Source organism: Oxyura jamaicensis, chromosome 7 (genome assembly GCF_011077185.1).
Source record: "Oxyura jamaicensis isolate SHBP4307 breed ruddy duck chromosome 7, BPBGC_Ojam_1.0, whole genome shotgun sequence".
In the NCBI taxonomy this organism is placed as follows: domain Eukaryota; kingdom Metazoa; phylum Chordata; class Aves; order Anseriformes; family Anatidae; genus Oxyura; species Oxyura jamaicensis.
Window position 1 is genome coordinate 17579104 of NC_048899.1, and position 22452 is coordinate 17601555.

The 22452-nt window shown below is 44.2% G+C and overlaps 1 protein-coding gene across 13 annotated transcripts in view; it reads left to right on the forward strand.

The window, feature by feature from the left end:
• The window catches only part of HDAC4 (histone deacetylase 4), a 243219-nt gene that overhangs the window by 207933 nt on the left and 12834 nt on the right, over positions 1-22452 (forward strand). For all 13 annotated transcript variants that reach the window (XM_035330833.1, XM_035330832.1, XM_035330836.1 and 10 more), the window contains 6 exons: positions 331-377; positions 8612-8719; positions 9273-9328; positions 10292-10379; positions 11681-11800; positions 14128-14225. In XM_035330833.1, coding sequence (XP_035186724.1) covers positions 331-377; positions 8612-8719; positions 9273-9328; positions 10292-10379; positions 11681-11800; positions 14128-14225 — 517 coding nt within the window. The remainder of the gene's footprint in view (positions 1-330; positions 378-8611; positions 8720-9272; positions 9329-10291; positions 10380-11680; positions 11801-14127; positions 14226-22452) is intronic.

Below are 22452 nucleotides of genomic sequence, written 5' to 3' on the forward strand. Positions count from 1 at the left end.
CAGACATGCTGAGCAGTTGTTGGTAGCGTCTCAATCATTTATAGTCAGCATGATTGCCTGAAATGTAGGACAGCACAGAACGCTTGCATAAAAATAAGTGATTTATGGAAGGCTTTTATGTTGGAGAGGCTTTTGAACACATCCAAGTGCGTATATTGTTTATCTCTGCATTGTAATGTAACAGTATTGGCTGTGTTTTCTGAAAATTGCTAGAAAACCATGGTGTATTTCTTTGTTAAGAAAGTTTTCAGCATTGCCATAAAATTGGACCAAAATCTGGTAAACTTTGACTTTTTGACTTAGTGGATACCCTTTTTTTTTTTCCTGCAGGTTCTCTAACGTCGATGTTTGTCAGGCTTCCTTGTGGTGGTGTCGGGGTGAGTACTCTCTTTAATGTGTAAATAATGTCCTGTTTGTTCTCTGAGTCCCATCGGTAACAAAAATTGTTGCTTTGCATTCCATCAAGTAGGTAATTGCAACCAGATGTTACCCATAAACAGGGTCTGCCTGGGGTGCAGGGTAGCAGTGACAGCCTCACGTGCCTTTCTTCAAAAGCAGCATGAAGATTTTAAACTATTTTGGAGCACTGAAGCGTGTGGGACATTCATAGGCATGTTTCGTCTCCGGCTTTTGGGACGAGAAACCTCATTTCAGGCAGTGATGTTTAATGGACGAGAGGTTACTGAATTTTAAAGCAGCCTTGAATCCAAAAATGCACTGCAACTACACAGAAAGCAAGATGTGCTTTTCATGCTACTTGTGCTGTGTAGGTGTTTCATCTTCAGTATTTGCACTTCAGAGCTGCCTGCATGCCTCGTAGTGCAGGTGGAAAATATATTAATAAAGTAGTGATACTGAAGGACAATTTTGGGGAAGTTCCTGTAAATAGTACGTTATTGTATTTGTGTCTGGGCTCTATTATTGTCCTAGAATGAAAAGTCGTGCGGGTTACACAGCGTGAGGGAATTGCAATCTTTGGTATTTGACATCTTTCATTTCTTGAGCTCTAGGACAGTCACGCCTGAATTCCGAAAGAGGTGACTAAAATATCTGTCCATCCATCATGAAAAAGCCCAACATTAGTTTTCATCTGACAAAATTTCATATAGTAGAAAAGGCTTTTTTGTTTGTTCCCATAAGGCTGCAAAAACAAATACCATTCAAATACCTTGTGTTGAAGGTTTGGGTTGCATTTTTGTTTGTTTGTTGTGGTTTGTTTCTTACTTATTTATTTTTAAGCCTGAAAACTTGAAAGTTTTCCTTTCAAGTCAGACTTTCTGCTCCAAAGTTTCTATGTTGGGTGACACTACAGAAACTCTCAGAGAACAGGAAGGGAAAAGAATGAGAAGAGACAATAAAAGGCATTGTGTTTGAAAATTCACAGTGGTAGTTCTTATGCATAATTGTAGCTCGTGAGGTTGAATCTAGAGGTCTGGATTCTGTTATGGAAATGAAACAAAATTGTTTTCTTCCTGAGTCTTTGCAAAATCGCTGCTTTGAAAATTATCCCGTCAAAAAAAGAATAATCGGCGTTTATTCATACCGCCACCACTGAGCACTCGTAGAGATATTTTATTTTGTATTGTAAATATGCTGCAGTCTCCTAATTCATGGCAAATTTTTGGCTAGAGTTTAAAAGGTTTGGATTTACTCTGCCCTGCAGTCAGGCATGCCATTCAAAGCAAAAATTATCATTTGCAAATGAAGACTGAATGGTAACAAGTAGAGACAGTGCCTGAGCCGAGTGCAGTCCCAGAAGTCTTGCATTAAATCCTAAATCAGGGCAGGAAACGCCACAGTGCTGGTATTACTGATACGCTCGTAATAAAGATAGCGAGTGCAGTTAAGTTGCTGCTCAGTTGTCTCCACAGACCCTTAAATACGAAATAAAACATTTGCCAACATTTCTGCAGTGCTATAGTAATCCCAGCAGGTATTTTCTTGTTTTATCAGCAAAGCTTTTTAAAAGTAGTAATTTATTAGTAATCAACAACATGGTAAATCTTTTTTTTTTTGTAAAAATAGATGTTGGTTGTTTTCCTTGGCTATTGTTTCCCAGTTCCATTGGAATACAGTGCCAGCTATTCATGTGCTTCTGCGTTCGTGTCTGATGCAGGAAAACACATTCGTCACTGCTTTTGGGATACATTTCTAATTAGTACGTACGCTGTGGCCATATATTTGTAGGGAAAATGAGGCCATAGTACAGAATGATAGGCTATGGCATATCAAGTGTTACACGCTTGCGTGTGCTCGGGATGGGTTTAAGCGTAGTCCATTCAAGCCCGTTTTCTACTGTCGTTCGAAGTGTGAGATTTGTCAAGAAAGCTGGTTTGCAGTGTTGTGTATTTATTGAAGAAATACAGGGAAAGCTGTAGTCTTTGTTAGCATGCCAGTTCTGTGAGACAAGTTGCTCTTGATTTGATTTGCTATGGGAAAAAGCTGGAAGAAGCCCTATAGTGGGATTTTAGCTGGGCCCACAGAGCACGCCTCTCAGTAGCAGATGAAAACCGAATTATTTTCTCCACCAAAGGGGATGACAAGGCATTTTTCAGATGCATATAATATTTTTTGAAGAAATCAGAGGAAAAAAAAGGTTTTAAAACATGAGGGCCTTGGGTAAAACATCAGTTATGAAGAATTTCAATTAGAGAGGAAGTGTAATTTAAGTCTGAGGAGTTTCAGCATGTGAAGACTGCTGGGAGATTGAGTGCTTATTATGGTATAATTAAGTTATTTTAAATTGTTCTAGCAAGAGAGCTTAAGGGTTCTGCTGTTGTTTGGCTGGCCATCACATAGGCTGCAAGGTGGCTGTAGAGCTCTTTTGACGGATGAGGAGCATTAGAGCATTTACGCTCTTCCTTGCGCTAGATCACCAGGATGGCAGAGCATTACTTGTTGCTGAGCAGTCATCTTTCTTTGTTTCATCTCTGACTTTCAAGTTAGAAGATTGCGGAGAGGCAGCCCTGGTAGGGTTAGAAGTTTGTGTGGGCTCCGCTCACTTTGTGCTGGTTTCACTGGTGAAGGAACATGAGGTGCACGAGGTGATCCAAGCGCCTCTGGGACATCTGCTGGGCTATGCAGAGATGATGTTTTGTAGCCCAGATTTGAAAGAGCAGGGATTTTTCTCAGCAGAAGTTTAGTTTCTCTGACTTTGTCACTTAATGATAAATACAGACTTGTGGATAAGTCACAGGTCTTTGTGTTCGGCTCACCAAGACACCAGGCAGCTTTCCGGTTGTCCGACTGCTTTGTAAGGAGGGTTTTACTCAGGGAGCTCAATGCTGGTCTGGAAAATGCTTGCCACAGGGCAAACATGATGCCATAAAGAAAAAGAAAGGTTTTCAAAAAACTGGCTACTGTAGAACGAGCTGGGACCAGTCCTCTTTTGGATGCATCACTGGTTAGAAGATGGGAAACGGTGGTGGGAATTGCAGTCCCCCACAGGTCTGTGTATTCACAGAAATGCTGCAAAGCTGGGATGGGCTGTAAGGAAATGTACTTTGCTGCAGGTATGGGATTTATTCAGGGTTATCAAGACGAAAGATACTGGCAGAGAAATATTGATGGTGTCGTGATAACAAGAGACAAAACAGTAAAGTAGTACATGGAATTTGGTGTTGCTGGATGCAAAATAATGCTGGTGGGCAGGAAGGAAACCTGGCCTGGAGCAGGTGAAAGCTGAATGTTTACTGACCTGAGGATGTCAAATGATTTTATGGGATGGAAAGCTTGAAGTCAAGTCCTTTTTCTGTGCACAAACAACACAACTCTCTTCCATAGGAGATACCATGTAGGCTAAAAGAATAAATGGGCCTGAAAGGCAATGTAGAACAATTTGGTGGGGGGAAGCCCATGAAGAGCCGGTAGATCTCCCTGTTCTGTTTTAAATGATCAGGGAACATTTGGATTTCCATGAGTTCTTTATACTAGTGAGTATCACAACAGAAGTTTGAAGGAGCAGGAAAAAGCTTAGAGAAAATCAGTTCATCACGTAACACCTTTCAATCTCTCTTTAAAAACGAGGTCACAGTGTCTCAAAATCAGTGAGAAAAAGGTATATTTGTTCCCCAGTGGTTGGAAAGTCCTGGGTTTTTTTTCCTCATTGGCTTGTTTTATACAAGGAGCCTTCAATTCATCGTAGCTGACGCTAGCAAACCTCCTCCCACCTGCACACATCCTGATCGCAGCAGAAAAGGAAGAAAGCACAGAAGCACTTATATCAACAGATGTGAGCTCTGATTTAAACAACTGTAATTTATTCCCACTGATCTTTAGCAACATCTGCAAGCACAGTATGCACTATTTTTACTTAGCGACATTACCTTCACTTCTCTGCAGCACACACGCTTTTTTGAATCTGTGATTTACATGCACCAGAGTGTTACGTAATCCAGGATAATTGGAAGATTTTAGAGAAATGAGTTTGAGCATGGAGAATCCACAAAATATTTCCAGTATGCTTGCATCCAAATACTTCGAAACACTCAAAGACTTGATATTATCATAGCTAGTATTTTTAATTCTTTTTGTTTGTTTGTTTTCATGTGTAATATTTTCTTTTTCTGTGCTCATTCTTAGAAAAAAAATCTAGTGATTCTTAATGTTTTTGATCTTTTCCAGAATCTGTTCTTCTGTTTTTGATTGTAAGGTCCTGATTAGACTGTAAAAAATCTTTGCCTGTGTGAGCATACAGCAAAGCACAGACAACAGAAGTGACTTCCATGGAATGTAAATGAGAAGGTGCTTTCTAGCAGGTCTTAGAAGGAAAAAATAGGTGAGCATTTTAGTCAGTGCTTAAGGAGATGTGGTTAGGTACAGACAGCTCACCGGCAGCACAGCTGGTGTTGTGCTGCTGTCGCCAAAGTGTGATGATGAGCTGTGATGAGAGAAGAGCAGAACTCCTTTGTTCCCCTTCACTTTGCAGAGTCACTTGTCTCTGCCTGTCCCTGTATTTAATCTGTTATCTGCATAGCTCTTTGGCTAAAGAAAAGATTAAGATACTGAAACTTTTTTTTAAGACCATCCTCATTTCATTTTGAAATGGCTGCCTGTCAGCATGTAGTTCAGTACACAGCACAGGTCGGAGCCTCATCGTGTATATTAATAAAGACTTCACGTTTAGAGGAAGGACAAGTTCTTTCAGGTTTCACCCAGAAACATCTTAGACATTTCCTTTAGAAGAGGAAAGCCTTTCTCAAATGGACCTACCCTCATCATTTTCTATTAAGTGTATATGCAAAGGTTTAAAAGTGTGCAGCAGGACCCAGGAACTGAATTTGCTCTCCCCACCTCTGAAAGTCCTTAGTTCTCCTAAGAGCCCATGTAGCAGAAACAGCAGCTCCTTTGTTGGAACAGGCAAGGCTCTAATATTATTCTCAAGGAGATAAGTGCGCTCATCCACTCAACAGCAGCAGATGTGGAAGACTCGATATCTCTGCCGCAGTTGTATCCTCCGGTTCAGAGGAGAAAAAGAGAAATACATGCTCTTGGATCAACGAGAGGCAAGAAATATGCTTCCTCTCTCTGTAAAGTCCTTCCAGATGGTAAGGCTTGATGTGCTGTCCCAGCAACAACTCCTGTGATGGCAGCTACATCAAAGGACTCGCAGGCAGGGAAAGCCAAATAGCGTCTCCCTGTAATGAACTTCAGAATTCAGGAATGATGGAGGGGTCAACAGCAGCCCGAGCACCAAACAGCAGCAGCTCCAGAGCCAGAGAGCAGTCCAGCTCAGGGCCACATTAATAACATTTTCCACCATGGCAGAGTCTACGCCCCTCTGCCGCAGAGCGCTGATGACTTCAGTGGGACTGTTCAAACACTTGCAGTCAAACAGATGATGAAGTGCTGCCTTGGATTCAGGCCCAGCAGTCTCCAGACATCCGTTCTGGGGAAGGTGGCTGGGTGTTAAATCCTTATCTTGGAGATGTGTGCACGTGAGATGGGGCAGTGGAGAAGTTGCGGGCGGGAAGGGACACCTCTTGATCCAGTCCTCCTGCTTGGTAGCTGAGCGGGGGAGCATGGCAGAGTCCTGGAGACTGGCTTCTAAATCACAGGTGGAATACTTTCTCTAAGTACCTAATTTCTTTCTGCAGAAATAATAACTCTCCAAAACCGCTCTGTGTTGCCCTCCTTGTTCTTGAAGTGCTGCCAATGTGAGCCTGGTCTCTGCAGGCATCAAAGGGCCTGAACTTAGCAGTGCTTGGCTCAGACTTTTGCATGGTTTATGGGGAAGGCTGGCGCAAATGGACAGCTGAGGGGATCCGAGGGTCCTTAGGTAAAGCCGTGCATAGGACATGTGAATTCTGCTTTTCAGTGGTTGTATTTCTCTGATGCCTTCATGATGAATAAAAGTGGCCCTCTGCAACTCTGCATCTATGAAGGGGGCCTGGTACTTGCTGTCATGGGGCAAAGAGAGAGAGCACCTCTCAGCTGTTGGTGTCTTGCATCATTTTCTTTCAAGACTAAGACAGGTTAGATTTGCTCAGTCCAGACTAAACAGTGCCGCTGTATCTCCCTCGAGTGGAGCCTGCAGGTAAGAAACATGGGAGCCACCATGGTGTGGCCCTTGCCCTGCAGAAGTGAGGCAGCAGAGTCCAACCAATCTTGTCCTTAGAGATACCAGGAGCCAAAATCAATATTACAGGCACTGGGTCTGTCATTTTCTTAGTAAAAGCAAGCCCAGTACTCTCTGTTGCTTAAGCTGTGTGTATCTCCCACTCACAGACAATGGGAGGAGAGGATGTGAGAAGGCAGACTGCTGGATCTCCCAGGGGAACACAGCAGTCGCATCCTAACTGCAAAGTAACTTGACTGTCTCTTACTATTTTCATGGGACTGCTGATGAGAAGCCCGGAGACAGACCCTCGCAGAGCACTACAGTAGCATGCTGGTCGGTAGGGAGGAGAAGAGGTTTGCTTTTCCCACCTTGGTAGGGGCTTTTGGAGAGACATGGTCAGACCAGTCCTGTCTTCTGCAGGCAAGCTCCCAGCAGCACTGTGTATAACTCGAACCCTGTTGTACTTCTGTTCCCATGATACTGCCCAAATTTATGGGGGCTGAGGGGAGCCCTGGCACCACAGAGGTACCGCAGGGGTTTTCCATCAATGCAGTAGCTTTCCCCAGAGTCTGACAGTGCACATTTTGGCAACATCACCTCAGAGATGTTTTTTTTTTTTTTTGTATTCTCCTAATGCTTTCATAGTTTACTGCAACTTCAAAACCGTCCTTGGGGCAGATGGTGCCAGAAACCATCCCCGATAAGAGGCCTGGAACAATTTCCACTGGCTTTAGGAGGTGGCTCAGTGTCATATGGGGTGACTTGCATCTCCCCGCAGCTTAGTAAGCAGATTGGATGCCAGACAAAACAAATAATCCGTTTCTCTCATTCTCATTTGCCATTGTTTCCATAAATACGCTCAGCAGAGAGTCATATGTGAAAAATAGCTGGTGATTTTTCACATTGAGAAATGTTGCATTTACCCTGTGATGGATAGGATATCCATCCTATTATGGATAGGATAAACGTACAGCAGAGCTATCCTGACGTGGGACAGTCCCAGTAGTCTGGATTTTGCAAAGGCTGTGACTGGCAAGAAGAAAACAAGCTCTGCTTTCATCGCGGCACGCCAACAGGCCGGGGTGCTGGGGAGGAGATCCAGAGCCGCGTTCCCAGCGGTGCCCCTGCTGGAAGCAGGCCCCGGGGCCGTCCTTCCCCCTCCTCCTCTCGGCAGCTTCCAGCTGAATTGTAGTAAAAACCGAGCAGGCATTTCATCGTGTGTCTGCAAACCGATCCCGCCTTTGTGCAGTTGTTGGGATGAATGTGGTAAAAGCCAACGCGCCTCACTTTTTGTTTGAATTAGAACATGATCCTGTGGAATAACGACACGGGGAATGTCTGAGGAATGCCTTGCCGATGGCCTGTTGGCACATTTTCAGGGGGAAACTATAGAGGATGCTGGTGCTGTCAGATAGTTAGCGTTGAATTGAATGTCTGTAGTCAGCACCTAGGCGCTGAAGGTCTGTTATTTTTGATGAGAGAGGCTTGATGTTGTGCTTCCCCAGGGAAGGCAGTGTCAGCAGAACCTTACCCCAGCAGTTGCCGGCGGGCGTAGGCTGGGCAGGCTTTCCTTAAGTGTAGTGTTCTTATTGTGTCCTTCATTTCTTAGGGTTGTTGAATGATTTTGTATGCCTCTTTTTGGCTCTGGGTTCAGTTTCTTCCAGCAATTGAGGAGAAGTGCTGATGTCGTGGTTTTAGAAGTGTTGGTGAGGAACACCTGCAGGTTTACATTGCTTGAGATGCTGAATTTGCCTCTGTTACAGCCCTGACCCTTCAGCATCGCAGAGCTGTAACAAATGGTCATCTCTGGAGTGTCCTTTGTTGGGACAGCCATGGGTGGTGTCACGACTGTCCTTGTGTGCTCAGCCAGCCACTGCAGCACTGCTCTGCACGTGCCTTTGGGTGACGGCAGTCCCAGCCCCGCTGCTGCTGAGATCAGTTCTGCAAATTCACACCTTTAATACGTTTGAATAACTCCCTTATAAAACCCGAGTCTCTGTTTCCTGGCCATCCTCACTGCCTCTAACCGTGGTTCTTCTGTGTCTCCATCAGGTCGACAGCGACACAATTTGGAACGAAGTCCACTCGTCCGGTGCCGCTCGCCTGGCCGTGGGCTGTGTCATTGAGCTCGTTTTCAAAGTAGCCACGGGAGAACTGAAGGTTGGTATGAAAATATCGTTTTGCTTTGGAATGGGCTGTGTACAGGATCAACAGGGCTCAGCTCACGGCTGTGTTGTGCAGGAGGTCCAGTTAGTTCATTTTAATGGCACCATCTGGCTTCAGTCATAAAAATCTTTGAGGATATCAGCAAGTGAACAACAGACTCCTGGTGAATGTTCTTACGCACTGATTAAAAGGGAGAAAGAAACCAGAACAGCAAGCGAAATCACTATTCCGGTGTTATCCGAGAGCCTTGTTGTTGCCTTCAGCTGGGCCAGCCAGTTCAGTGACCTCATGCAGAATTTATTTATTTTTTCCTGAGTGGAAGGAAATGCTGCACCAGCCAGCTTCCATAAAATTCACGTGGATTTCTTCCCACTCCAGAACAAGGGAGAGCACCATCCACTGCTATCCTCTTGTGAGAAAACCATTGAGAACAACAAAATGATTCCAAAGCAAAATTACCGCTTCTGGCCATGACCTCTGCTCCCATCCATGTGCGATAAACCTTCCTACCTGTCTCATTTCTTTCTTTTCTTACTTCTGTGTGTAGAACGGATTTGCTGTTGTTCGGCCTCCAGGTCACCATGCAGAAGAAAGCACACCCATGTAAGTATGCGTATGGGCTTTACTACCTCGCTTCAGTGTTTGCCTGTTGTGTGACCTACCACCTGAATTAGAAAGGCTTTTTGTTAGTTTACTGTTGCAGAATTTCTTGCTTATTGATACGTAAAACAGTATGCCATTCAAAGCTCCCAGTAATTCTCTGGAAGAGGGCAAAACCTCGCTTGCTGGTTTGGGGTGGATAATTTTTAGCAAGAATCAGCATTACAGCCAGGCTTTGGAAAAGCACTGATGCTTTCATTTACTCCTGTGAATTGTTTTAAGCTAAATGCTGATGGCTCACCCCATGTGAGGAAAGCAAGGATACACAATTAGTAGCACAACAAACATAATTGTGTCCTGGCGTCACAGCTCTGACTGGAGGCTGGCACAGCGGGAAGGCTTCATGAAGCACAAGCTGCAGTCAGGCATCTTGCACGTGCTTAATACAGCAGGGCCAGTATTAGGGCTTTGCATACCTCATGTTGCACTTGTGTATCTGGTGCTGAAGTTTCATGCCCTAGGTGCTTCAGCATAGTGTTCTGAGGCCTCTACCAGCATGTCTGCTCCCTCCCAGCGAATGCACATAGCATCTCAGTGCTCCAGTCCTACTCTCCTTTCTTTTTCTTCCCTGCCATGTCGTCAGCCCATCTGCTCCAGTCCCCACCTCTCACACCTGAGCACCAGAGGTCTGAGGGTTGTCCGTGGGCGGCTGGCACGGAGCAGCATCTTGTTGCAGTGGGGCTGGGAGAGCACCTCCTGAGAGATCAGGAGACACCTGCTGCCGCCCGGCTGCTTTGTGTTCCTAATTGAGCACACATGCATCTTCCAGAGAGGAAAGCAGAGTGAAAGCAGAAGAAATTTCTTCCTACTGTGTTATGTCTCAGATGATAGATGCATTGGGACCAGGGAGACCTATATTTAACACCTCTCATTTTGCTCTTTTCTCCCCCTTCTCATCACCTTCAGGGGCTTCTGCTATTTTAACTCCGTGGCAATTGCAGCCAAACTGCTCCAGCAAAGACTGAACGTTAGCAAAATCCTAATAGTGGACTGGGTGAGTAAACACCGGTTCTTACCTGTCAGGAGAGCAGGTGGAAATTTTGAATTTTATTTATTTATTTTTTTAGTTTCGTGTGAGGCCAGCCCAGACTTTGTAAGTCAGTGAAAAAATGTTGTTTGTGGTCTGTAACCCAAAATCTGTTTGGTCGGTTGGTATTTTTTTTTAATGTTTTAGTAATAGAAATGCCTATTAAAAGGTCCATAGTTTTCAGAATAAAATTTTAATTAATATAAAACAAGCCCATAATGCAGTCTCAAGGATGGGTAACTGCAAACTGTGATGGTTTATTTTTTTAGGGATGGTTTTTGGCCTTAACTGCTGCGATCCATCCCAGTTTTCTTTTCAAGATGTGAGGACTGGTTGCCGAGAGGGATATGGGCTGTCGGGCATGGCTGGACCGGTGGTCTGGATGGTCTCAGTGTCCTGCCTTGGGGCCAACACAGCCTCCATGCGTGTGGGCTGGCAGTCAGAAGTGTTCTCTAAATTGGATCAAGACAGTGAAATATTCTGCAGACAGTGCAGCGGAATTGAGAAAGAGCTTGTTTGTGATTTTGCTATGGTGATATATAGATTTAAAAATGTGGCAGATACATTTTATTGATTTAAAAATGTATTTATGTGGCTGTGAAGACATCTGAGTTCCTGGGTATCAGCCAAGAGTTTGATTAGATTGCAACAAATCTCCTGTGGGCAAGACCCACAAGTTAAAACGAACGTATTTGTCTTTTTGCTTTACTGGATGGACATCCTTTTCCTCACTTCCCACCGTTTTTCATGTCAGATACAGGAGTGTTTTGCAAACCCATCCTGCTACAGGCTGCATTTCTGCACCAGGTAGCAACGTAGTAGAGGATCTGGGCAATGGGATTGTGTCATTTAACATCACTGGGCCAGACCTGACAACTTTGCAGGGCACTTCCTATCACTGGTCACCCTGCAGAGTGATTAAAAATGCAAATTTGGGGCAACTAGTACAGCCTTTCCACCCCCAACATTCCTAAAGACTAGGTATGAATACAGTTCTCTCAATCCAAGTAAATGAGTCCTGTTTTGGTAAATGTTTGAAATTGTGTTTACTCTCATTTATCTTACGTGTTAAATGAGAAGTATAACCTGAAGCCAGCTGTGCAAAGCAGGTTACTCTCATTTGCAATAAACTGCTTCTATTAGATCAGCACTGAAAACGAAGCTCAACACCAAAGAAATCCCCTCCAAATCCCAAGTTGATGGCTTTGATCTACATTTTTATTACGGCACTAACCTCTCTCATATAATGCAATCTCTGTCCCCCGAAGGATGTACACCATGGGAATGGTACTCAGCAAGCTTTCTACAATGACCCTAATGTTCTTTATATTTCACTACATCGCTATGATGATGGGAACTTCTTTCCTGGCAGTGGTGCTCCCGACGAGGTAAGAGCGTGGATCTGCATTGCACCCACCCGCATCTGGTAGGACCTGCTCGGGGTTGAGAGCCAGGTGCCCCCAAAAATCTTGGGGTAGGGCTGGAGGGAAGCTCCTGCCACTGCTCCCACCCCTGTGCTTGTTAGTGCTTGACTGGGAGCGCCTTGCCCAGGCCTTTGTGGTTGGTGTGTTCCTGTCCAAGTCCTAACAGCCATGGGCATCGTGTCCTGCCCCGAGAGCTGGCAGGAGAGTGCGCGCCTTGGCAAATGAGTGACTGCAATTAGGCTGTGCAGTCCTGGTGGGACAACCTGTTCCAGAGCCCTTTGCCAGCTGTCCCAGACAGCATTTTCTTCCACAAAGAACCGGGCTTCATGTATTTTTCCAGCCTTCCCCCTAATGGCCATAGGATGTTTCTTAGGTGCAAGGAGCAAGTTGTCCATGGCTGTGCCGCCAGCACCATGCCGCAGCGCTCAGCGTTCCTGGCACGGCCCTGGACCCCTCACCTGCTCCCTCCGAGGCACTGCTCACTGCCCCTGCTGTGTTCATGTCCTGCAGCCTCGAGGGTGGCATTTCAGCACCAGCCTCCAGTGCTGTTGGACCAAATCTGATGGTTCTTGGTGTTTCCTTGGAGGCTGCTGCAGAAGGGCTGGGCAGATGAGGGCGGCAGCCCTTTCTCCTCCAGATGGACGCTCCTGCATCCATCCACCCTTCCCTCTGGGCTAGCGGGAGGTATTGTCCTTCAGGGATCAGGGCCAGCACACAGCATCTGCAGGCCCAGACCCAGGGACACCTTCCCCATGGTTCACCATCCCATTCAGAATCCCTGGGTAGCAAGACAAAAGCTAAAAATGCTGAAGGATGCAGCAGATGGGCAGCACAGAAGCAATCATGATTTGAATGTTATAATCAATGAAACCTTCCCTGGCCTGTACAGTACAGTAAGCTCTTTGAGCTGTAGTTTTGGGGTAATTTTGAATATGAAATCAGTCGTGCCTAAGGAACGTTCCGTTACCATCCTTCATATCTGATTTATCAGAGGGAAATTCTATGAAATGCTACTTCTGCGTTCTCTGAGGCATTCTAGATTACATCTGAAATCTCCTAGAATTCTTACCCTGTCAGTTTTACATGCTCCCATCCAGCGAACATCGATGTTTCCATTTAGGTTTCTAAAGAAACGGAATGTAAGGCGATACGCCTTCATTACCCTGTTTGTGCGCTACTGTTCAGGGAATAGCAGCAGCTCATTGCATCAGGCGTAATTTCTGCTTCAGGATGCACGAAGGCCTGAGACCTACTTTTGTTTTTCTTTTTTTCTGCTGACTCTTTAAATTAATAATCTAATGATCTCATTTACAGAATACCTACTATTGTAAGCAAACACTAGACTATATATAGGAAATACTATACCCGCTCTGTATTTACTGTTCCGAGTAATTTTCGGACATGTCATTCCAGACTGAGTACAACAAAGAATACAAAATAAAATAAATTAAAAAGGGATAAGTAACCCACCTTAGATGGATGTACCCACTGTGTTTTTTTACCAGCACTATTTGCAATGATGCAAAGAACGTGAAATAAAAGCTCTGCAGCTTCATTTAGCTTAATTATTTGGCTGTGTATTGTATACCAGAATTACCATTCAATTATTATTATTTTTTCTGTATTCAGAGACCTGCCTGAATGCAGGCTTTTAGGGTTCAAAATGAATGGGGGAAGCGTGGCTTGCTTCTCAGCAAATGAGTTACTGGAAGCCCTTGGATATTTTTCAATTCTCGCCTGTCTCACTTATTTGCAGTGGATGGGAGGGTGGGGACATTTGCAATACAAGCAAGGATAGGGATGTACTTACATTTAGCACCCACGTGTCCCTCGAGCAGTAGAAATCTCTTCTTTGTGAATCATATTTTTCCCCAGTAGAGGGGGAGCTCGCTCTGATAAAAACTGCGTTTTTTCCCCCAGTTGCAACTACAATAAACTACAAAACTGTGCTTCTGAATATAACTGAAGACAAAATAAGGGAAGGTATTGCATGTAATGTGCTCTCCTACAAAAGGACCCACTTATTGGTGAGGTGGTTTTTGGGTGAGCAGCAGTCAAACACAGCCTGCCTACAGCTCCCATAAGCATCATAGCATTTATGCGCATGGAGGAGCTTTATTTATACTCTTGTCTGGGGACTGGGTCACTCTAGAGAGAAAAATTAACCTGGCTGCCACTGAGCTATTGAATCAAAATCCATATTTAACTGGAAGAATCATGAGAGAGCAGAGAGGTGTTGTCAGAGTTCGCTGTTTCCGAATGTATAACGAAGTACTGTTTCCCTTTTTCAGGTTGGCACAGGAGCAGGAGTTGGTTTCAATGTTAACATGGCCTTTACTGGTGGCCTTGATCCACCGATGGGAGACACAGAATACTTGACTGCTTTCAGGTAATATTCAAGTTTTCCTCTTACAAACATATTTTTCACGTAAACTGGGTTTCTTTGATCTTGTGCAGTCCTCCTTAATCTTGATCCTGTCTCTTACTAAGTTAAGAAACGCAGGTTTTTCATCTTCTTGCAGTTAACTTTCAGAGTGCCGTGTAGAATAAAGATGAATTAAGTAAATAGGATATTTCTGGCCATAAGAAGTGTATGCATGACATTAAAAAGATTGACATACTCACTGCTTAGCACTGATTGATGTATGAATGTAAAACGTCTACTGATATGAACGAGCTCTTCTTTTGCTGGCTAGAAACCTTTACAAGCTCTTTGGGTGGGTGCTTCTCTGGATAAACCCACCTGGATGGGGAGGGGAACCCAAAATAACTTTTCACAAGTTATCATGAGTTGAAAGTTCGGAGTGTAGCTGTCCCAAGGCTTGAGACATTATTACTGTGATGTATGCGATGGGACCCGACTTCTGGGCAAGTTGGCCATGCAGTCCCTCTCCTGCTAGAGCTGTGCTCATGATTTCCACCCCACCTCACTCCTAGGCTTACCTAGCAAAGGGATGTGGCCTTGTTTCTGTAAGCCATATTTTTTATTTTTATTTATCCAAAATACTGAATTTATTTCCCCTGTTCTAGCCAACTGGAATTGGAACCAACTGAGCTGTTGGTTTTGTGCTTTCCTTACTGGGGTCCGGTTTCTCCCCAGAAGCAGCATGTTGTGTTTCATGAATAAAAATACAACCTTCTCTGAAATAAGTCTTACTCATTCATCACTCACTGCTAGTGTGAATGAAGGTAAGCAGAGCTGTGGAGTTGAATTAATGTGTTGCTGGGATATCTCCTAGATTAGCAGTACCTAATGCCGTATGTAAACCATTGGGGTGTATAAGCATATTCAAGTGTGCTCTGAAAAGCTGCTGGTGAGTTTGCAAATGGAGCAGGGAAAGAAGCCACTGTTTGAGCCACTTGTTCCTGTGCTGATGGTCTTAACTGTTGTGCTCACATGTGATACCTGATACCATCCTTTACCTGATCCTTATTTATTCCCATGGCAGCAGCATCAGAAGAGGTGTGTGAAACAAAACACGTGTTAATTGACCTACTGCCATAGGTGCTCAGGCTGTGGTCTCTCTGGCCAGTGTCACAACAGGAGCGCTGCAGGACTGGGGGCTGAACATCTCGCTGCTCCGAGCAGCTAAGGGGTAAAATACCTCAGTAGGGTGATTGTACATCACTGCTGTTTTGGGGACTTGCTGCAAGCCTAGGCTGATACATTTGCCTCCCAGATCCGTGGAGAATGGGAGAAAGAAGGTATTAAAATTAACTCTGGAAGCAGCAGGATAACAAGATCAAACAATGACAGATCTTTCTGAGTAGAGGAGAACCTGTAAGTAATGCAGTAGTGAATAGAGGCCTCTGTGAGACTACACTTTCCTTTCCGATACTCTTTCCAGGAGAAGGAATAGAATTCCCTGGGCTGCTGGATGTGTAGGCTTCATTTTTCTTTGAGACTGTCCTGTTCCATCCCATGTCCCCCCACATGCTGTGGGTCCTGCCTCCCCAGCGTGTCTCTTTTTTAATAATTACCAGTTAAAGTGGTTTTCTGTCCTCAAACCAAATTTAGTGCGCTTCTGGCGAGCACCCTGCATAAATTCAGGGGAACACGCATGCCAAAACATGAGATGCAAATTTCTGGCAATAGCCAGATGGAATGTCGGCTTCATGGAATAGCATTGCATGCATTAAATCTGGGAGCATTATTTTCTCTTCCCCACTGTCCGTGTATTTGTATTCAGTTATACTGAGCAAAAAGAGCTTTTACTCCTCAGCATGCCATTAAAAAGCCTTCAAAGAATGTATACAATTTAAAATAACATCTAGTCAAATAACTGTCATTTGTCTTGATGTTTTATTCCTGTTACAGGAAAGCAGCACTTTCCTCCAAAGTGGAAGTCTGTTTATCCCAGCAGTCAACAAGACTGATCTCTTCATTATAAAGAGAACCTGTAACTCGCAACTGAGTGACATACTTGCTATTAAATATTAATTGAGTTTCAAGGCTCCTGGAAAATTGTTCAGACCGGTCTACGCCGTGAGACCTTTGCCAGCCATTCCTTAATAGACGCTGGTGTCTTTTTGCCCAGAGACTGCAGCTATTTGGGGAACATATTTTGTAGCTACTCACAGCCCTTATTTTGCCGTGGTGTCTGGGTAGCGAGGTACTTTGTGACTCATCCTCATAGGTAGCACCTCCCGGAGCCTGCCGCATGTGCACACCTTCAGTCAATACGTTAAATTGGAAGCTTTTTTAATCTTATGCCAAGTTTGGTCATGATAATACATTATCAAGTGACCTTTTTAAATCTTAACCAGCTTCTTTGAAAAACATTTTTTTTCCTGAATCTTTCTATTGATTTTAATGTAAAATTATGCTTTGAAGTTTTCAATTTATAGTCCCCTGAGAGTTAGAAAGTGAAGGGAATGGGTCATATATCCTTTTTTTCTTCTTTTCTTGTGTTCGCCCCTTGAGACAATGCATGCCTTCAAGGCAGCACCTTGTTATTCCACCCCATCGAATGCCACGTTGCATTTGCTGGGGATCAAACCTAAGATGAAGAAAAGATAAGAAAATTGGCCATAATGAACTCCAGAAGCAGCAGGCATTTTCACCATGAACTTGGAAACTCACAGTGGAGAACTGAGCTTTAATTCAAACCAGTCCAAATGCCAAACTGTGAGGCTTTGAAGTCTGCAGAGGAATCAGTGGAAATCCTTTGAGCTAGGCAAAGATACTGATATACTTTTTCTCTTTTTTTTTTTTTTTTAAGCCTTAACTCTTGACATGCTTGTCTGCTTTTAAGGAAGAAAGCCATCTTTCTGTGTAAAAACATTGGAAGAAAAATATGCATCATGCTTTCAATTTTTTCTCCTATTTCAGGATAAACTGGTATACGGATCTGATGAAAGCCTGTGCGCTAATGAAATAATAACTGAGATGGTTGTCCTCATAAATGAGTCTCCTGATGAATGAATAAATAAATCCCAATTAAACTTATCATCCCCATGCTGAAAACCTAATTCAGACCATGTCATTTCACCCTTTCCAAAGAAAGAACAGTAACTTGCTTCAAAGGCTTTCTGCTGATCACTTCTTCGAGCAATATTAGCCTCCCTGTGTTTGCACTACAGCGTTGTGCTGGACAGGGTAGCGTGACCTCTTAATATTTATTAGTACTGCCGAGCCATTTCACAAGTGAGAACAAGAGTTAAAAATGTGAAGCGGAGAGCAGCCGTGCCTTGCACTTTGTCGCTTATTGTCTTCATAACTGAGGACTGAAATCACCGGCTGCAGCCGCGCGCTGCGTCCCGTCCCGAGGTTGGGGTGAAATCACGGCTGCTAAATTTGGGGGGAGCAGGGTGGGGTCGCCCCGGTCGCTAACAGACGTTCAGTCTGACAGAAGTGATTTGGGAGTTCGCTGAGAGCTTGGCGCTCCTCCACGCTATCGTAACTGCGCTCTGCCTGCCCTAGACAGCATTACATTATAATTTAGCTGACCATTTACTGCGCAAATGTTCCACGGCTGAAGTCACCACCAAAGTATGTGGGCAATACAGATCTCACAGATTATGCAGAAATGTATTAAACTCTAATGCGTAAAATGCGGGGCATATAATTTAAAATGTCCCTAACTCATCAAAATGTTATTGGTATTCATTGCTGTTATTCCGTAGTTATAGAAACAAACGGTTGTAAAATTCCCTTTTTTTTTTTTTTTTACCAGAGTCTGTTGTTCCCTGACTTGTTATACAAGAAATAATGTTTGCTCCCATAAATTCTCATGACATTTTCAAAGGTTGTGTAAAAGTATAGTATGCAACCCAGCTAGGAGACCTGCTGAAAAAATGTGAAGACTGTGGCTAGTTCCCTATTGCACGAGAACAACAATTACTTAGTGAAATTAAATTGTATTATACACAGGAGTTTTCCTCTGAATTTGCTGTAAGAAACTTTTCCTGATGATTTTAGCAGTTGTGTCATTTCATCTGATTTTTTTCCAACCCTGACAGCAGCCTCTCGCGCAATTATAATTCCATGTAGGGCTTGCTTTCGTGTTAGTTTTATTTTTATTTAAAACACCTCGAGCAAAAGCAAAGCCAGGACTGTAGCTTGAGGGGTCCCTCCTCCTCCTCCTGCCCTTCTCGGGCAGACCGGAGCAAGCGTTGAACAGGTTTGGGAGCCAAGTTGGTAGGGGGGGTTGTTCTTTCCTTCAATCCATAAAACATTGCAGAAGTGAATAAGGGGGAGGGCGGAAGCTGGTGGTGTTTTGCCTGGAATCGTTGTTTCTGCATTTTAAATTTTGTCCTCCCTGATGCTTATTTCGTCCCCAAACTCCTAATCCCTTTTGACGTAGCGAATGACCGTGGAGATGGCTGCTTCGAGAAACAAAGGCTGGAGCCTTCAGGAAGCCGACTAACCTCCGGAGCAGTGGATAGCGTTTGGTTTTATGTGGCCAGCAGTGGGAAAAGAGGTTCTGAAAAAAGTGCTCAGCCTTCTAAGTTTCGCTGATTTTCTCGCTGCAATTGAGCATTTAAAAGAATCCCCCGTAGAACTGTTTAATCTGCCTGTCATTTATTAAGCGTTTAATCGGTGAATTGGCCAGAAATAGACTAAGAATTATTCAGTCTTCTGGAAAATACATATAAAATTGTATATTTTCTCCAAAAATGATTGCAGAACACGATTGGCAGGTTTTGCTGTTTGCAGCCATCAGTCTTAATGCATAACTGTACAGTTTAGCCATATTAAAGTCAAATGAAATGATTTACTTTGTGTTAAGCAAGCAAAAAAATCAGCCAAAATATAGGAAATTTAAAGGTATAACCCTTGTATTAAAACAAAAAAAAAATATGGCATGGCTTGAAATGAAGATTCAGTGTTGTGAACCCCTTCATTCCCCAGTGAATAATTTTGCAGCCACCTCAACCCTCAGTTGAAAGACCCAGTTTCAGAGAAAACTGCTCACCTTCTTGATAGTAATTTAAATCTGTGAATAGTATGATCGTCAGGGCAAAATCATAGGCTTGTTTGAAGTTTAATCGTTGTTTTCTCTTGGGCCTTAGCTTTAATGTGATGGATCTGAGCGAAAAGGGTGTTTTCTGTGCACAAGAAAAATTCAAAACCGAAAGGCTGAGTTAAATGTGCCTGAAATGCTGTCTGCAGATGAAATCTCAGAAATTCATCACTTGAAAGTGGTTCATTTGGGCTTTCGGTTCCCTCAGTCCTAAAATTTCACATGTGAGTCTCATTTGTTTCAATTAAAAGGGAAGGAGGGAGCGCAGAGGCAGGAGGGCTTTGGCACGCTGCAGCCCCGGGCAAAGCCTGGAGCTCCTCCGAAGCCCCATCCCTGTACTCCACGCCGTCACGCTGACCATGTGTTGATTCAGACCAGGGTAAAGTTCTTTGGACAAAGATAGAGCTGTGTATGTGTGGGTGAGTGTCAAACAGAGCTGGGGCTGGGGCTTTGGAGTGCTGCTGTAATACTGGAAATAGGAGGAAGTCAGCAGAAAGAGCAGCGTGTCAGAGTCGGACGAAGGGAAAGGTTCAAGTCCGGATTTGACAGCGCTCTTGTGTTTGGATGAGCGTGGCAGTCACGGCACCGAAAGCATCACCTAGCTTATTTGATCTGACACAATGCCCCCTGGCACTCCTGTGGGTCTCAGCAGCCTCCAAGCACACAAGTCTCCTGGCTCCCCGGGCACGAAGCTGCGTGTTGGGCAGCCTCTGTCGGTCTGTCTGTTCCTGTGGCTCTTCTTGGATGGGGAGCCAGGGGACCCTGCTGCTCACAGGTCTTAAAAATTTGAAGGACCTGGTAGAAATTTACTTTGCATACAGAGCACTAATAATCGCTTAAAAATGAAGCTGCGTGCAGGGGGCAGCCCGTTGTTGCAGTATGGTCACCCCGTCCTCTGGACATCCTCAGCACGGCTTCTTTTAACTGTTGTCAAAACACGATTGATTTACGTCTAACCAGCAAGCGCTGCTTTTTCTCTCCCCAAATTTCTCCGGATGGGTTTCACCTCCAGCAGTCGGAGCTGCCTGTGCGGTGTCTGTGCCACTAGAGGGTATCTCCGACCTGCTCTCGCCGCTCTGGGGCTCTCAGCTGAGCACCGCGCATCTCCTTCGGGTGCCTTCAGACCTGGCCAGCAAAACCTGGTGGCCCCGTGTTTGTGCTGGTGGCTGGATGCTGCCAGACACATACACGGGTTTGGGTTTGCTCCGTCGGGTGATGCCGCGCAGCAGCTGAGGTTCTAGCAGCTCTCGTCGTATCGTAGCTTTGGAAAAAAAAAATGATGATTTTAGCAGTTCTGCTTGGGTTAGAAATTAAATAGCTCAGCAGTACTTCAAAGCACAGGGAAAAAAAAAAAAACTTTGCCACGTGCACTTGCTTCAAAACTGCTGTTTTAGTCCTTTGTCAAGGAGGTGGTTTCTAGTTCAAGTGTCTGTGGGTTTCACTGAACAGACTTTGTCGACTGAAAAGCCATCAGCAGAAAAATACGCTATTTTGTCTTCCTTACGTAATAATCTCTCTGAAGACACAATGTATACAGCATTTGAGGAAAAAAATAAAATTCCACATTCAGATTCTGTAAGAATTAAAATCTTTCTCAGTACAGAGAAGGCGAATGCTGCCTAAAAAGCTCTGCGACCTGTAACCACCAGCAGAGAATTGCTTTATTTTCACAGCAAGGAAAAGAAAGTAAGATCCCTTTTTCTTGCATAGGTTTCCATGTCTCTATGCTGTGAGACTGACAAGCAGGAAGACTGCAAAAAAATAAAGTTTGAAGGTTTTTTTTGGGCTGCACGGTGTCTCAGCATCTGAACCAGCCCTGCAATGTACCCAGTGTCCCTGCCCACACGGGGACTCGGCCCAGTGTTGGCAATGGAAGCTCCGTGATGGGTTTGAGTACCACTGAAAGTGGCTCGTTGCGTGGTAGATGGTAATACTACCTTAAAGTGAACTGTGCAGAGGGCAAAATGGCATGAGATCAGATCGGTCTTGGGGCAAATACCAAAGCTGCTGATGCTAGCAGATGTCTTGTGGCTGTTTAACACAGAAGTAACAGGAGATGTGAGCTTTTGTGGGTGTCTTGATAGCACCTGAGCAATCTCAGCACGAAATAGACCTTCCTGAGGTCTTACTGTTTTTCAGAGCAACCAGTAACTACTACACTCAATAAAGGAGCACCTTTTCTGTTCTCCGAGCATTCTGTAACCACTGTAGTCAATAAAGGTGAAGCTGTCACATCAACAAAGATACTTAGAGGGGTGTGTTTTGGTATATAAATTAATTTCACACTCCAGAACGCTAACCCTGGCAGTAGCCATTCCTAGGAGAGGGAAACAGGGAATGCTGCCATCTTCAGTACCACAAGGGACAGCATTGTTCAGGATTCCCTAGTCACACAGCTGATAGCAAGGTCTGGAGAGGCATCTCCAAGATTGGGTTGGTAAGCTTACAAGGGAAAAAGAACATAATTTGGAAAATATTACTGTATATAGGGGGCCTTGAGATTAACACATCTTTGTGCACCTCCTTGCTTTTCCACCGTTTCCTGCAGTTATCATTGCCTGATCCAAAAACTGAAAATGATTTTCAAGCCCATGGATGCATGTACCCTGGTGTAAGGTGGTATTCATCCAAGAGTGCTTGCTACAGGCTTCGTTAATCAGAAAAGATTGTGTGTGACTGTCATGTTTATTCAGAAGCTCTGTTGCTTTCACTTTTTTCATTGCTGTGATTTCAATTCTGCTGTGTTTGTGCTGGAGCTATTAGATGAAGAAGCAATTACTTGCTCTCTACAAAACTTTCCCTTTTCGCTTAGTTGGCATATTGACGTGAGAAATGGGGTGTTTGCAACCTCATGGATTTTGAACAGAAATTTAGTAGACTGAAGAGAGAAACCAGGGTGAAGATGCATTTTGCTGAGAAACCACAGAGATGGACCTCTTGTTTCATTTAAATACTGGCCTTCACAGGCAGTAGGTTGCAGATGCTGAGCAATTTAGTCCGTTTTTAGAGAACAAAATGTCAAAGGATGGGAAACTGGAGCTGGCTGTATTTGGGCTGGATATTTGCATGTTAAAGCTCATTCCCTGCCTGTGGTAACCATCCAGCGCTGTCGACTTTCTTTTGTTTTGGTTCTTGGTGGGCCAGCTGAGC